At 46.3% G+C, this 16712-nt stretch overlaps 1 protein-coding gene across 1 annotated transcript in view; it reads left to right on the top strand.

Moving 5' to 3' along the window:
- Positions 1-16171, top strand: part of LOC307044725 (bile salt-activated lipase-like) — an 18229-nt gene extending 2058 nt beyond the window's left edge. Inside the window, exons 5-12 of the mRNA XM_079690026.1 lie at positions 865-995; positions 1361-1468; positions 3513-3636; positions 4772-4958; positions 5661-5864; positions 6960-7157; positions 7858-7965; positions 16021-16171. Coding sequence (XP_079546152.1) covers positions 865-995; positions 1361-1468; positions 3513-3636; positions 4772-4958; positions 5661-5864; positions 6960-7157; positions 7858-7965; positions 16021-16096 — 1136 coding nt within the window. The 3' untranslated portion in view covers positions 16097-16171. The remainder of the gene's footprint in view (positions 1-864; positions 996-1360; positions 1469-3512; positions 3637-4771; positions 4959-5660; positions 5865-6959; positions 7158-7857; positions 7966-16020) is intronic.
- Positions 16172-16712: the final 541 nt, after the last annotated feature.

Raw genomic sequence — 16712 nt, 5'->3', positions numbered from 1 at the left:
ACCAAAAGAGAGGTCCATGAACGAGTCCTCAAACTCTGTCATGACTCAATATGACTTCCTGTCCCCTGGTCTGGAGGTCAATGGTTCTCTGAATGTGTTTTTGTTAGCGATGGTGACGTGAAGTCATGTGACCGTGCTGTAGTTCCTTTAGAGCCCAACATTAGCCTCCTTTAGCTTAGCGGTGGTGACGTGAAGTCATGTGACCGTGCTGTAGTTCCTTTATAGCCCAACATTAGCCTCCTTTAGCTTAGCGGTGGTGACGTGAAGTCATGTGACCGTGCTGTAGTTCCTTTATAGCCCAACATTAGCCTCCTTTAGCTTAGCGGTGGTGACGTGAATTCATGTGACCGTGCTGTAGTTCCTTTATAGCCCAACATTAGCCTCCTTTAGCTTAGCGGTGGTGACGTGAAGTCATGTGACCGTGCTGTAGTTCCTTTATAGCCCAACATTAGCCTTCTTTAGCTTAGCGGTGGGGACGTGAAGTCATGTGACCGTGCTGTAGTTCCTTTATAGCCCAACATTCGCCTCCTTTAGCTTAGCGGTGGGGACGTGAAGTCATGTGACCGTGCTGTAGTTCCTTTATAGCCCAACATTAGCCTCCTTTAGCTTAGCGGTGGGGACGTGAAGTCATGTGACCGTGCTGTAGTTCCTTTATAGCCCAACATTAGCCTCCTTTAGCTTAGCGGTGGTGACGTGAAGTCATGTGACCGTGCTGTAGTTCCTTTATAGCCCAACATTAGCCTCCTTTAGCTTAGCGGTGGTGACGTGAAGTCATGTGACCGTGCTGTAGTTCCTTTATAGCCAAACATTAGCCTCCTTTAGCGTAGCTTTTAAAGTTTTAGTTTCACGTTGGCTCCCTCTTAGGAAACTACGCTCTGTGGGATCAGCACGCTGCCATCTCCTGGGTCCGCAGGAACATCGCAGCGTTCGGAGGAAACCCCGACAATATCACCCTGTTCGGACAGTCAGCTGGAGCCGCCAGTGTCAGCTTCCAGGTCAGAAGTTAAAATGCTTCTAAATAATGTGAAAGATGTAAAACATATCTGAATAATCCTCAGAAAATAAACAAACAATACATGACAGTGCATGGTATGATCTACTGGGGTGCAAATAACCCTTTTCCTTTTGTTGGTAACATCTCTTTCTGTAAGTCATGCTTTTAACGAGTGATGAGAGAAACTCCTCCTCTATTCTGTCTTATTCTGTTCCTCAGATGCTGTCCCCCCACAGTAAAGAGTTGTTCTTCTCTCTCTGTCCCTCAGATGCTGTCCCCCCACAGTAAAGAGTTGTTCTTCTCTCTCTGTCCCTCAGATGCTGTCCCCCCACAGTAAAGAGTTGTTCTTCTCTCTCTGTCCCTCAGATGCTGTCCCCCCACAGTAAAGGGTTGTTCCGCAGGGCAATCTCTCAGGGCGGCGTGGCCCTCAGCCCCTGGGCTCTGCAGAAGAACCCCATGGGTCTCACCAAGAAGGTCCTCACACACATTAATGTTTTGCAGACCTCATTATTGTCCGCAGACCTCATTACTGTCCGCAGACCTTATTCATGTCCTACAGACCTCATTAATGTCCTGCAGACCTCATTACTGTCCTGCAGACCTCATTAATGTCCTAAAGACCTCATTACTGTCCTGCAGACGTCATTACTGCCCGCAAACCTTATTAATGTTCTCCCACACATTAGTGTCCTGCAGACCTCATTAATGTCATGCAGACCTCATTACTGTCCTGCAGACCTCTTTACTGTCCTGCAGAACTCATTAATGTCCTCCAGACCTCTTTAATGTCCTGCAGACCTGATTAATGTCCTGCAGACCTCATTAATGTCCTGCAGACCTCCTTAATGTCCTGCAGACCTCATTACTGTCCGGCAGACCTCATTAATGTCCTGCAGACCTCATTAATGTCCTGCAGACCTCATTACTGTCCTGCAGATCTCATTAATGTCCTGCAGACCTCGTTACTGCCCTGCAGACCTCATTACTGTCCTGCAGACCTCATTAATGTCCTAAAGACCTCATTACTGTCCTGCAGACCTCATTACTGCCCGCAAACCTTATTAATGTTCTCCCACACATTAGTGTCCTGCAGACCTCATTAATGTCCTGCAGACGTCATTAATGTCATGCAGACCTCATTACTGTCCTGCAGACCTCTTTACTGTCCTGCAGACCTCATTAATGTCCTGCAGACCTCATTACTGTCCTGCAGACCTCATTAATGTCCTGCAGACGTCATTAATGTCATGCAGACCTCATTACTGTCCTGCAGACCTCTTTACTGTCCTGCAGACCTCATTAATGTCCTGCAGACCTCTTTAATGTCCTGCAGACCTGATTAATGTCCTGCAGACCTCATTAATGTCCTGCAGACCTCATTAATGTCCTGCAGACCTCCTTAATGTCCTGCAGACCTCTTTAATGTCCTGCAGATCTCATTAATGTCCTGCAGACCTCCTTACTGTCCTGCATACCTCATTAATGTCCTGCAGACCTCATTACTGTCCTGCAGACCTCGTTACTGTCCTGCAGACCTCATTAATGTCCTGCAGATCTCATTGATGTCCTGCAGACCTCGTTACTGCCCTACAGACCTCATTACTGTCCTGCAGACCTCATTAATGTCCTAAAGACCTCATTACTGTCCTGCAGACCTCATTACTGCCCGCAAACCTTATTAATGTTCTCCCACACATTAGTGTCCTGCAGACCTCATTAATGTCCTGCAGACGTCATTAATGTCATGCAGACCTCATTACTGTCCTGCAGACCTCTTTACTGTCCTGCAGACCTCCTTAATGTCCTGCAGACCTCCTTAATGTCCTGCAGACCTCTATAATGTCCTGCAGACCTCCTTAATGTCCTGCAGACCTCATTAATGTCCTGCAGACCTCATTACTGTCCTGTAGATCTCATTAATGTACTGCAGATCTCATTAATGTACTGCAGACCTCATTAATGTCCTGCAGACCTCATTAATGTCCTGCAGACCTCATTACTGTCCTGCAGATCTCATTACTGTCCTGCAGATCTCATTAATGTACTGCAGACCTCATTACTGTCCTGCAGACCTCATTAATGTCCTGCAGACCTCATTACTGTCCTGCAGATCTCATTAATGTCCTGCAGACCTCATTAATGTCCTGCAGACCTCATTACTGTCCTGCAGACCTCTTTAATTAATTTACACACGGCATCTATTGCACGTCTGTCCGTCCTGGGAGAGGGATCCCTCCTCTGTTGCTCTCCCTGAGGTTTCTCCATGTTCCTCTTTAAACTGTGGGTTTCTCTCTGGAAGTGTTTCCTTGTACGATGTGAGGGTCTAAGGACAGAGGGTCTAAGGACAGAGGGTGTCGTATTGTCATACTGATATTCCGTACAAACTGTGAAGACCACTGAGACAAATGTAACATTTCTGATATTGGGCTATATAAATAAACATTGATTGATTGATTGATTGATTGATTGATTGATTGATTGATTGATTGATTGATTGACTGAATCTGCTCTTCCTCAGATTGCTCTTAAGGTGGGCTGCTGGAGGATGAATGAAGACGTGATGATCGAATGTCTGAAGAAGTGCGACCCTGTCAAACTCACCATGGCGGGGAAAATCGACGTGTTGCTGATACTGGGAAAAGGTCAGGGCAGCTTTAAGAGACAGAAAGAAACATCAATATTAACCAAAGACTGCATATCCACAGACCAACACCAGCATTGGTGCAACATATTTGAAGGCGATAAAGTGGACATTTCTTGTTGTTTATTTGTCGAACTTCAATCTGTCTTTAGGCTAATATTACTTTCAAAAAAGGTCCCTGACAAAATACCAGTAATGTTAACAGCAATGTGTTTGAAAAGAGTCACAGTCTCTTTAACCTTTAGTATTAACCCCTTAAGGGCTTTTAATGATCCAATTATTGTCCTATGCTCAATAGCTACAATCATACAACATACAAAAAACTAATATGTTAATTAGTGGAATATCCATTACATGTAAGTTGGAGGAATAAGGAACATATTTAAGATCAAATAAGGTCAAACTAAAATATATACCGTACAGTAGAACATGTGGGAGCTGTGTGATAAAAAACAATATTATAAATCATGTGTTACGATCAAATGTGATGTGAATGAAGAGACACTGCATGACACGGCTTTTTGGTGGCCGCTATTTATTTTGATGTGTTCCTATAACTTCTTATCCCCTGAAATTATTTAAAGAAAGTCTCAAGAAAGATTTCAAGTTGAACAGAGATTTCTGAGGCACCAAGTGTAAGTTTCTGCGTTGTGCTGTGGAAGGATCAGACCAGAGTTAGCATACCGTTGGGTCCGATCTCCTTTTATTCTGACAAAAGATGAACAACAAATCAGTTGTTACTATATTGTACGCCCTCACACTTCGACTCCTGCACAGATTCAATTAGAACTAAATAATTCAACATACACACATGTTCATAGCTTAATGCAGAAATGTCTGAAAACAGTACCGTTACTTCTCCCGTGAAACACGTTAACGAAAAGGGACGAGGAGAAAGTGAGGGACACAATGTAAAGGAGGGAGTGGATGTCAGAGGCTCCGCCCACTGATTTGAGGCCTATCAAGCCAGGTATTCACTTTTGGTAGATACAGAACACAGAATTTGATTATAATAAAATAAGTGAGTCTCTGTAACACCAAACACTACTGCATATTTACATAAGGAACTATGTGTGAGCGTCTTTGAACTTCTGAAGTGTGTGAACCCTGACGGTGAAGCCTCTCTCCTTCTGAAGGTACGGTTATGGATCTCATTGAGTTCTCTCCGGTGATCGACGGGGACTTTATCCCAGATGAGCCCAGTAAACTGTTTCATAACGCCGCTAAATTCGACTTCATGGCCGGGGTCAACAGCATGGACGGACACATCTTTGCTGGTGTCGATGTTCCTTCCATCAACAAGAAAACTGCCAACACAACTGTGTGAGTTCTCAAACGCCACAGCACTACACACCTGATTTAGGGACTTTTATTATTGACCAATCAGGACCAGACCCCAGACTAAAGGAACACAAATAAAGTTTCTGAAACTGTTATCAGAAATAGCAACTGTAAACATGCAGAAAATGTAGAAAACGTTATTTTTCTCATTTGGGGTCCCACAAGGCTCCGTCCGGAGCCCACTGCTTTTTATTCTGTAAATGTTTCTGCATTTGAGTATTGTTCCACAAAAACAGCATCTTAAAGTTTCATCACTATTCAGATGACCCTCAGCTCTATAGATGTTGATCTTATGTTGATCCCCCCCTTTAATCAGCACCAGTGTGCCGGAGTGAGGGAGACCAAATGTTCGTCCAATTAAATACAAAAAGCTGAGACTGAGTTTCACTGCAGGTCCAAAAGAGGAATAAGAGAAACTTTTGGACAATTAACCCTATATTTAACAAGACAAGCATAACGTAACTCTAGCTTCAATTACCCCAACGAGAGACACACACTAGAAAACAATGGGAGTCTACTAACACAATGTGCTGCTTTTATACTAAATACATTCGTTATAATATACTTCTGTTTTCCTTCCTCTCCGAAGTAGTCAGCAAGATACAAAACCTTGATCTCTCAAGAAATGAAGTTATGATATTTGGAGATTAATTCTGAATTTGTTGTGGTCCTGTTTGTCCCCAGTAAGAGTGTGCAGGGTCTTCTGGCCGGTCTCACTAAAGAGAAGGGGGGCGCTGCCGTGGAATCGGCCTTCAGCGTTTACTCGTCTAACTGGGGGTCCCATCCGGACCCGGCGGTGATTAAGAAGACGGTCGCCGACATCGAGACAGACTTCCTGTTCCTGGTTCCCACTCAGATCGCCCTCCAGCTCCACGCCAACAATGCCAGGTCAGATTGGTTACAGTGACGGTGACTAATGGAGAGTATGCAGACGATCTGTTGTAAAACTCAGAGTCTTTGTACATGGTCCACAAATGAGCCTTCTCTGCTTGTGGAGTACGTCAAGGTTTAGAATTAGGAGTGTTTATGCTGTGTCTGAACTGATGAGTCTCCAAGGTCACACATTTTAATTAAAGCTGTAAGCAGTGATTCGCTGTTGTCTGCACGTCGACGTCACGCAGATTTTCTCCGGACTCGGCCATTAGCAAACGTGGGAAGTTTCAGGCCGATCGGACAATGTCTATAGGAGTTTCAGCAGTAACATAAACAATGGCCTTTGATGATACCCCATAATACGCTTAGATGTATTGAGGGCTGCATCGTTACCAAACCTTTGAATTTCTTTGCCATTCGGAGCATGAGAAAGTTATGTGAAAACCGTGTTTCATGGCGAGCATTATGTTGTCATGGCAACGGCATTTGACGAAATCTAAAAAATGACGTGTAGATGTCTTCACGTCTTCATAGCTGTACTGTAATGTGAAGTTTGAGCACTTTTTGACAATTTTCACCGGAGTTACAGCGTTATCGTGTTTCATGGCGAGTGATGTGTTGTCGTGAAAGTGGGGGGAGTTCACGTTAAAAACGAAAGTAGGCGTGGCCTAAGCTATTTTTGAGTTAAAGTTCTGGAACCAATTACACATCGTAATTTTCACCAGTCCTGACTCGCGTGCAACATTTGGGGAGTTTTCATATATGTTGCGGGGGTCAAATTTGCATTCAAAGAGGAAAAATAAAAACAGGAATAATAACAATAAACCTTTCAATATCAATAATGTGAGCAATGATACAAAATGCACAGTATTATACATTTTTGGATGTGATGAAAACCTCCATATCTGTATTTACCGCCAGTCAAATAACAGCGAGTGTTTTCACCCAAAAAAGGGGCGGGGCCATGATGCAGAGGGAAAGTACTCTCATCTATCTCTAAAAAACACAAATAAAACCCTAACCCTCAGTACAACTAGAACAAACGTAAAGTTAATTAGGGGACCTTTAAGTGGGACCAGAGTGTGATCCTTGCTCTGTTTGGTCCCTCAGTGGCGCCCGGACCTTCTCCTACCTGTTCTCCATGAAGACTCGCATCCCGGGGTTCCCCAGCTGGGTGCAGGCAGAGCACGCCGAGGACCTACAGTACCTGTTCGGGAAACCCTTCTCCATGCCGCTGATCTACTTCCCCCGTCACCGCGACCTGTCAAAGTACATGATCGCCTACTGGACCAACTTTGCCAGGACCGGGTAATCTCCCAGCATGCAATGCAAACACACTAACTGGTTTGGTGTAGTCACCATCAATACTTTAATTTCAAATATGTAAAGTTCATTTTTTGATGTACGGGAACTTGGTCTCAGAGACTCCAAAAAGGCTTCTGTCCACTTTGCATACCCGAGGTTGTGCAGTAAGTATTTGAAGTGCACAGTACACGTGAAATACATAACTGCGGGAACTCTTATATCTTCCAAGTTTGTTAATGGGGTCAACAGGCGTGCATGGCCCCCAAAATGTGTGGGTGTGATCCAAAGGGCCCCATGTGTCCGTGTACCAAGTTTGGAACCTTTGCACTTCTACATTCTTGACATTGTCCAATTGTCTCCATTTTCACACCAATCATTTGCTAGCCTATACCACAGTCCAAGCTCCCTGCGTCAATGCATTGTCGAGAGACAGTCCTGTACATTTCAAATACACAAGACACTGCAGAAATGTATTTGAAGTGTGCGTCCACTTTAAATACATAACTTCACAATGTCATGTATGCAAATTGGACAGGGACTTATATCTCCTAAGGTTGGGGGTCAACGGGTGTGCATGGCCTCCAAACGTTGTCCACTCCGTGAAGCCCTTACGGTCACTGAGTAAGGGTTTTAAAGGACTTAGAATATATTAAGAAGATCTGAAAGAGATATGGAAGTATAATAAGGTGCTGTCTCTCCTCAGGGATCCCAGCAACGGGGAGAGCAGAGTCCCGGCTGTCTGGCCCGCCTTCACCAAGAACCACCAAGTCTACCTGGACATCAACCACCAGATCAGCAAGTCCTCCGTCAGGTAGTCTGCCGCTAAGTCCTCCGTCAGGTAGTCTCTGCTAAGTCCTCCGTCAGGTAGTCTGCCGCTAAGTCCTCCGTCAGGTAGTCTCTGCTAAGTCCTCCGTCAGGTAGTCTGCCGCTAAGTCCTCCGTCAGGTAGTCTCTCTGCTGAGTCCTCCGTCAGGTAGTCTCTCTGCTGAGTCCTCCGTCAGGTAGTCTCTCTGCTGAGTCTTCTGTCAGGTAGTCTCTCTGCTGAGTCCTCCGTCAGGTAGTCTGCCGCTAAGTCCTCCGTCAGGTAGTCTCTCTGCTGAGTCCTCCGTCAGGTAGTCTGCCGCTAAGTCCTTCGTCAGGTAGTCTCTGCTAAGTCCTCCGTCAGGTAGTCTGCCGCTAAGTCCTCCGTCAGGTAGTCTCTCTGCTGAGTCCTCCGTCAGGTAGTCTCTCTGCTGAGTCCTCCGTCAGGTAGTCTCTCTGCTGAGTCTTCTGTCAGGTAGTCTCTCTGCTGAGTCCTCCGTCAGGTAGTCTCTCTGCTGAGTCCTCCGTCAGGTAGTCTGCCGCTAAGTCCTTCGTCAGGTAGTCTCTCTGCTGAGTCTTCTGTCAGGTAGTCTCTCTGCTGAGTCTTCTGTCAGGTAGTCTCTCTGCTGAGTCTTCTGTCAGGTAGTCTCTCTGCTGAGTCTTCTGTCAGGTAGTCTCTCTGCTGAGTCTTCTGTCAGGTAGTCTCTCTGCTGAGTCCTCCGTCAGGTAGTCTGCCGCTAAGTCCTCCGTCAGGTAGTCTCTGTGCTGAGTCTTCTGTCAGGTAGTCTCTCTGCTGAGTCTTCTGTCAGGTAGTCTCTCTGCTGAGTCCTCCGTCAGGTAGTCTGCCGCTAAGTCCTTCGTCAGGTAGTCTGCCGCTAAGTCCTTCGTCAGGTAGTCTGCCGCTAAGTCCTTCGTCAGGTAGTCTCTCTGCTGAGTCCTCCGTCAGGTAGTCTGCCGCTAAGTCCTTCGTCAGGTAGTCTGCCGCTAAGTCCTTCGTCAGGTAGTCTCTCTGCTGAGTCTTCTGTCAGGTAGTCTCTCTGCTGAGTCCTCCGTCAGGTAGTCTGCCGCTAAGTCCTCCGTCAGGTAGTCTCTCTGCTGAGTCCTCCGTCAGGTAGTCTCTCTGCTGAGTCTTCTGTCAGGTAGTCTCTCTGCTGAGTCCTCCGTCAGGTAGTCTGCCGCTAAGTCCTTCGTCAGGTAGTCTGCCGCTAAGTCCTTCGTCAGGTAGTCTCTCTGCTGAGTCTTCTGTCAGGTAGTCTCTCTGCTGAGTCCTCCGTCAGGTAGTCTCTGTGCTGAGTCTTCTGTCAGGTAGTCTCTCTGCTGAGTCCTCCGTCAGGTAGTCTCTCTGCTGAGTCTTCTGTCAGGTAGTCTCTCTGCTGAGTCCTCCGTCAGGTAGTCTCTCTGCTGAGTCCTCCGTCAGGTAGTCTGCCGCTAAGTCCTTCGTCAGGTAGTCTCTCTGCTGAGTCTTCTGTCAGGTAGTCTCTCTGCTGAGTCTTCTGTCAGGTAGTCTCTCTGCTGAGTCTTCTGTCAGGTAGTCTCTCTGCTGAGTCCTCCGTCAGGTAGTCTCTGTGCTGAGTCTTCTGTCAGGTAGTCTCTCTGCTGAGTCCTCCGTCAGGTAGTCTGCCGCTAAGTCCTCCGTCAGGTAGTCTCTGTGCTGAGTCTTCTGTCAGGTAGTCTCTCTGCTGAGTCTTCTGTCAGGTAGTCTCTCTGCTGAGTCCTCCGTCAGGTAGTCTGCCGCTAAGTCCTTCGTCAGGTAGTCTGCCGCTAAGTCCTTCGTCAGGTAGTCTCTCTGCTGAGTCCTCCGTCAGGTAGTCTGCCGCTAAGTCCTTCGTCAGGTAGTCTGCCGCTAAGTCCTTCGTCAGGTAGTCTCTCTGCTGAGTCTTCTGTCAGGTAGTCTCTCTGCTGAGTCCTCCGTCAGGTAGTCTGCCGCTAAGTCCTCCGTCAGGTAGTCTCTCTGCTGAGTCCTCCGTCAGGTAGTCTCTCTGCTGAGTCTTCTGTCAGGTAGTCTCTCTGCTGAGTCCTCCGTCAGGTAGTCTGCCGCTAAGTCCTTCGTCAGGTAGTCTGCCGCTAAGTCCTTCGTCAGGTAGTCTCTCTGCTGAGTCTTCTGTCAGGTAGTCTCTCTGCTGAGTCCTCCGTCAGGTAGTCTCTGTGCTGAGTCTTCTGTCAGGTAGTCTCTCTGCTGAGTCCTCTGTCAGGTAGTCTCTCTGCTGAGTCCTCCGTCAGGTAGTCTCTTTGCTGAGTCCTCTGTCAGGTAGTCTCTCTGCTAAGTCCTCCGTCAGGTAGTCTGCCGCTAAGTCCTTCGTCAGGTAGTCTGCCGCTAAGTCCTTCGTCAGGTAGTCTGCCGCTAAGTCCTCTGTCAGGTAGTCTCTCTGCTGAGTCCTCCGTCAGGTAGTCTCTCTGCTGAGTCTTCTGTCAGGTAGTCTCTCTGCTGAGTCCTCCGTCAGGTAGTCTCTCTGCTGAGTCTTCTGTCAGGTAGTCTCTCTGCTGAGTCCTCTGTCAGGTAGTCTCTCTGCTGAGTCCTCCGTCAGGTAGTCTCTCTGCTGAGTCCTCCGTCAGGTAGTCTCTCTGCTGAGTCCTCCGTCAGGTAGTCTCTTTGCTGAGTCCTCCGTCAGGTAGTCTCTCTGCTGAGTCTTCCGTCAGGTAGTCTCTTTGCTGAGTCCTCTGTCAGGTAGTCTCTCTGCTGAGTCCTCCGTCAGGTAGTCTCTCTGCTGAGTCTTCCGTCAGGTAGTCTCTCTGCTGAGTCTTCCGTCAGGTAGTCTCTTTGCTGAGTCCTCTGTCAGGTAGTCTCTCTGCTGAGTCCTCCGTCAGGTAGTCTCTTTGCTGAGTCCTCTGTCAGGTAGTCTCTCTGCTGAGTCCTCCGTCAGGTAGTCTCTCTGCTGAGTCTTCCGTCAGGTAGTCTCTTTGCTGAGTCCTCTGTCAGGTAGTCTCTCTGCTGAGTCCTCCGTCAGGTAGTCTCTCTGCTGAGTCCTCTGTCAGGTAGTCTCTCTGCTGAGTCCTCCGTCAGGTAGTCTCTGCTTTTTTTTTTTTATATATATATATTTTTTAATTGTATTTAAACAACAAATCAAAGTCATTTATAGCCTCGGCAGGCTCTGTGATCGCACACACACACGCACACACACACACACACACACACACACACACACACACACACACACACACACACACACACACACACACACACACACACACACACACACACACACACACACACACACACACACACACACACACACACACACACACACACACACACACACACACACACACACACACACACACACCTGCATCACAGCAACAATTAATGACTCATCATATCGAAAATAGTCTTTATTTTTTTGGGCTAATACCAAATCCTATTATAACAAAAAACGTTTCCATATTGGGTTTGAGGATTACTGCACAAAATATTACTTGAACGATATAACATTGGAAGTCTCATGTCTGCACATCCAAATAATAAAGTAACACATTGATAATCTCCTATTATTTTATTTAGTTATTGAGTTACTAACAACGTTTAAGTTCTTCATCTACATAAAGCCATGCACTCTAGTTTAACTTTTTTTTTGTATCTGCTGCTGTCTGAAAACAGAATCTACAACATATTGTAGCAACACACATTCAACAGTATTTGCAGGGACTGGACTGTTTATGTGCAGCTGTTTGTTCTGTGGTGCTGATAGGAAAGGAAATGCCATTGAACACACACACACACACACACACACACACACACACACACACACACACACACACACATCACTAATTCAGCACCATGAACAGCAACATATGGCCTCAATGGCAGGTATCAGTAGATGAGAGTGATCATTATCTCCGGTGGATTAACACAAACCTAGTAGAACGATGCACATTGAACCTGCAGGCTGGGATCAATGAATAGTGCAGCATGGCCTTACCCCTTTAGAAGTGCTTCCGTCTGCTTTTCTTTGAAGAGAAAGCCTTTATGATGTTCTTAAAATCCATCTCACGAAGAATGCCATGCTCAATTGACATCAGTGTGAGGTTACTGACTCTGTCTTGCTGCATGCTTGAGCGCAGTCTGTTTTTCACCAAGGCCAGTGTTGAGAATGAACGCTCTCCGCTCACGTTGGTCACTGGCAAAGTTAGGAAGAGCCGTAGAGCTATGTCTGTGTGTGGAAACACTGGATGGAGTTTTCTCCTTCTTAACATTTTCTGTAACTCCACTGCAGACGTGCTGCTCAACTTCTCATTTTGTACCAACTCCCTGCAGTGTACAGCTTCCTCCACAAATTCCTCTTCCAAGTCACTGGAGTATTTTTGTTGAAGGCTCCGCGCTGCTGAGCGCAGGTCTTGGGGGGAAATCGAGTGAAATCTGTTTAAAAACCCGAAGTTTTCACACACGTCATTATATGACTGGTATCTTCGGTCCAGCTCTGACACTAGCCGGTCAATCACACGGATAAAGACTGATGTACGGAAGCGACTGCGGCCTGACAGCTCGCACTCAGGCTCAGATGAATCATCAGCCTGGATCTTTCTTTTTCTCTTTCGTTGAGTGTCTGCTCTGTACTCTTCGGACACGGTGGGGGACATGTTCTTTGCTGCTGTCTCAAAGTTGTCAAACTGATCCCGTAGGCCTGCTACATATTCACGTAATGACCTGACTAGATCCACAGCATTGCAGAGGTCCAATTCCACTGCCTGTAGTGCAGCGCTCACGCCCTGGAAACGTTGGAGAAGGGCATTCCACATGTTGCACATTAGTGCAATTTCCAGTTTATTCATATTGGTATGCAATACCCTGGCCTCCTCTCTTGTGCTCAGATTATGGTGCTCAGGGAACCCACTCTGCCAGTGGGTTAATCTGTTTGATGCGGGCCTGCACGCCTTTGTATGTGCCTGACATATTGCATATTGTCATAACACTGTCCTCTACAGTTATTCATGTCAATGCCCATGTCTCCTAAAACACCAGTTACTGAATTGAACAGCGCTTCTCCGGTGTGTCTGGAAATGGGGAGGAATTTGACAAAACGCTCCTCTATACAGCCCTCTGGTGATACGTACCGCAGGATGAATGTCAGCTGGTCCACATGTGTGATATCTGGCGTGGAGTCCACACTGACAGAGAAATACTTAGCCAGTTTTACTCTGCTGATGACTTCATCCAGGAATCCCTGTCCCATCAGCTGTATGAATTCCTCACACACATTTAGTGAGAGGTAGGATGGATTTCCTCTGCCGGCATTTCCGTATTTCTGAATATGGGCTTTTAAAAAAGGATCAAACTGACTGATCAGCTCCATGCTGCCCAAATAGTTGCCATTGTTGGTGTCCCCAGACCTGCGGCTGTCGCCCCTAAAAACAAGTCTCCGCTCTGCCAGATACTTGACTACAGTGACAACCCTCTGCAGCACCTGTGTCCAATACTCACACTCCTCATTAAACTGTTTTTTTAGTTCTGAATCCACTGTTCCACGGTCAGCTGTCTGATTGATGAAGGATACCATGGCTTTCCCGTGCATGTCATAGCTTTCATGTTCGGCTATCCGTTCATTTGCGTGCTTCCAATTAGAGTATCCCACGCTGCCAAATGACGTGTCTCTCTTATCGCCAAATAGTTTGCATGCAAAGCAGAAGACACTACCTTGGGATGGTGAGTAACATAGCCACTCCCTGAGCATATACTCCCCGTTACCCAGCTTGCGCTTGAATAAGCTTCTGGAGAAGTATCTCTTCTGATGCTTGTACTGCCGCTCTGAGGCAGAGAGGTCAGCTTCTCTGTTTTGACCCATTTTCACCCAGTAGAGAAGCACCTGTTTGTCCATGTTGGTGCCCCAGAGACCTGGGTCAGTGCTGTAGGGGTCGTCTAGTCCTCCTGTATCGCCTGGTCCTCTCCTCCAGATGGCGTATCCGCCTCCCTCATGTATTTGTCCGGTTGCCGTTGGCTCCCCTCCACGTAGCAAGTCCTCGTCGTCCTCTCCATCTCCTCCAACAGATAACGTCCCTCCTGTCTGTTTTTCCTCTCCCGCTACTCCATCGCTATCAGAACCAGACGGCCTACTTGGCTCCGAGGCCCGGCTGCCGCTCGGTACAGAACTAATCTGTCCCTCCTCCTCATCCTGGTTTACAGGTTTAAAATAACCTGTAAGCTTCGGCATTTTGTGTAATAGCTGCTTGTCTCCAAACTCCTTTTCCCTCAACAATTCCCTTTTCCGAGCGCCACCCCTCAGACATTTCCTCTTAAACAACCTTCATCTGTCACTCAATCACTCGCAATTTGAATGAGTCACATGTGAAACATATTCTCATTCTGATTGGCTGTTAAGTGGTGCCCACTGACTGTTTCGGAGTCATCATTTTTTAATGCTGTTGTTCTGCCTGCTGTGACGTCAAGTTACTCCGTTCTCCGCTTGTAATTATGCCGAAGCTTCAAACCTGTATTTATCTTCTGGATTTGCCGAAACAAGTTTCATATTCTGAAAGCCAAGACTTTGTTTATTTGAAATCAGATGAAAACAAACTGTAACGGACCCTGCCGTGTTATGATTACTATATGCCTACATTCATAACTTCAGCGGAGGGAGGGGGGCGGCGCTGTGGAAGAGCAGAGTGGCGAGGGAGAGCTGTCTTCTTCCCTTTACAAGCTTCAAAAATGTATTTATCGTGTGATTTTGGAAATAAAAGTTTCATATTCTGAAAGCCAAGACTTTGTTTATTTAAAATAAAAAATAAACAACTGAAATAAAAAATAAAACAATTTGAATTTTTTTTTTGGCTCATGATAGGCCCCCAATCTCCGTAGGCCCCTGGGCTTCAGACCAGGTCAGCCCGTGCATTAAGGCGGCCCTGCCCCAAGCAGGTTAGGTTGCAGGCTAAGAGCTCAACTCAGTGAAAGCACTGCCTGCTGACCAATCAGAGCTCAGTGTGCGGAGTTTAAAGCGATCAAGTCATATTACAGGAGAAAGGAAATACAGAAAAGCTGCCGTTGCAGGAAAGACGGCCGGCAAAAATCAGCGACTGTGTGAACGTGAACATGAATAGAATATCACCTCCCATCTTCAGAGCAATCTGACTATTAGAACATTAGCGTTAAGAAGGCTTACTTAAATATCTGCCACAACATAAGTAACCGGATCAGAGTAACATTAAGTACAGTCCGCGGCATATCACATCATAATGTATCATCTCCTTATCTGAGTCAGCTGAGCCGTATCTGGCCGTGCAACACTCACAGTGTCACATACTGGATGCAGAAGGATTATTTGAAGCAACACTTTAAGTTGAGGAAACACTCGAGTCAAATGTAATGAAAGTCAGATGGTGTCTTAGACGGGGCAGTGATATCATAAACCTGTTCATGTACGCATTCAAACACTTGTTCTGTTACCAGCTGTATTCACCTTGCAGGTGCAGCTATGTGGCTTTGATCCTGGATCAAGTGTTTAAGTCATGGATGTTTAAAGTTTAACTTCTTCATATGTCTAATATTAAAGTTGACTTTTCATTCAGGAAGTATGACGCTGCGCTGTCAGTACGCTTCTCCATGTTTGTGATTGGTCGAATGCTCCAGATACCACCCCTTTCATGTGAACGCGCTCCTAACTAGATAGGACACGGCTGGCTTGAGCGATCCACTTGATAACCCGCGTCGTAGGTCAGTTTAGCGAGAGCGCGTTTATTTTGGATTAGGTAAGCCGGGTAACTCAAACATATCCAGGTTAGGTTGAACCAGCTTCGTAGTACAGGCCTCTGGTAGTCTCTGACACCAGACAGAGCTTTGACACAGATTAGGGTTTACTGTTGGAGGACGTTAGGTTCTGTGTTTAATGCTTCCTGTCTGTTTGTGTTTATCTGTTGTTGTTTATCGGTTTGTGTTTATCTGTTTTTGTTTATATGTTGTTGTTTATCTGTTTGTTTATCTGTTTGTGTTTATCTGTTGTTGTTTATCTGTTTGTGTTTATCTGTTTATCTGTTTGTGTTAATCTGTTGTTGTTTATCTGTTTATGTTTATCGGTTGTTGTTTATCTGTTTATCTGTTTGTGTTTATCTGTTGTTGTTGCTTACGACCCCCTCTCTCTCTCCAGCTCCGACCTGAGATCGTACTACGTGTCCTACTGGACTCAGACCTACAGCCTCCTGCCCTCAGTGCGGGAGATCTGAGAGTTACCAGCTCTTCCTCTGTTGTCCTCTTAAACTCACTGAATAAAGTCTCTGTGTGATGACACGTAACTCTGAGCTCTAGGTCTGATGTTTGATTGATGACACGTAACTCTGAGCTCTAGGTCTGATGTTTGATTGATGACACGTAACTCTGAGCTCTGGGTCTGATGTTTGTTTGATGACACGTAACTCTGAGCTCTAGGTCTGATGTTTGATTGATGACACGTAACTCTGAGCTCTGGGTCTGATGTTTGTTCGATGACACGTAACTCTGAGCTCTAGGTCTGATGTTTGATTGATGACACGTAACTCTGAGCTCTGGGTCTGATGTTTGTTCGATGACACGTAACTCTGAGCTCTGGGTCTGATGTTTGTTCGATCACACGTAACTCTGAGCTCTAGGTCTGATGTTTGTTCGATCACACGTAACTCTGAGCTCTGGGTCTGATGTTTGATTGATGACACGTAACTCTGAGCTCTGGGTCTGATGTTTGATTGATGACACGTAACTCTGAGCTCTGGGTCTGATGTTTGATTGATGACACGTAACTCTGAGCTCTAGGTCTGATGTTTGATTGATGACACGTAACTCTGAGCTCTGGGTTTGATGTTTGAT

The sequence above is a fragment of the Notothenia rossii genome (genome assembly GCF_949606895.1).
Source record: "Notothenia rossii genome assembly, chromosome: 6".
Lineage (NCBI taxonomy): Eukaryota > Metazoa > Chordata > Actinopteri > Perciformes > Nototheniidae > Notothenia > Notothenia rossii.
Note: the sequence above shows the minus strand (reverse complement) of the source record. Positions and strands in the feature narration are given on the sequence as shown.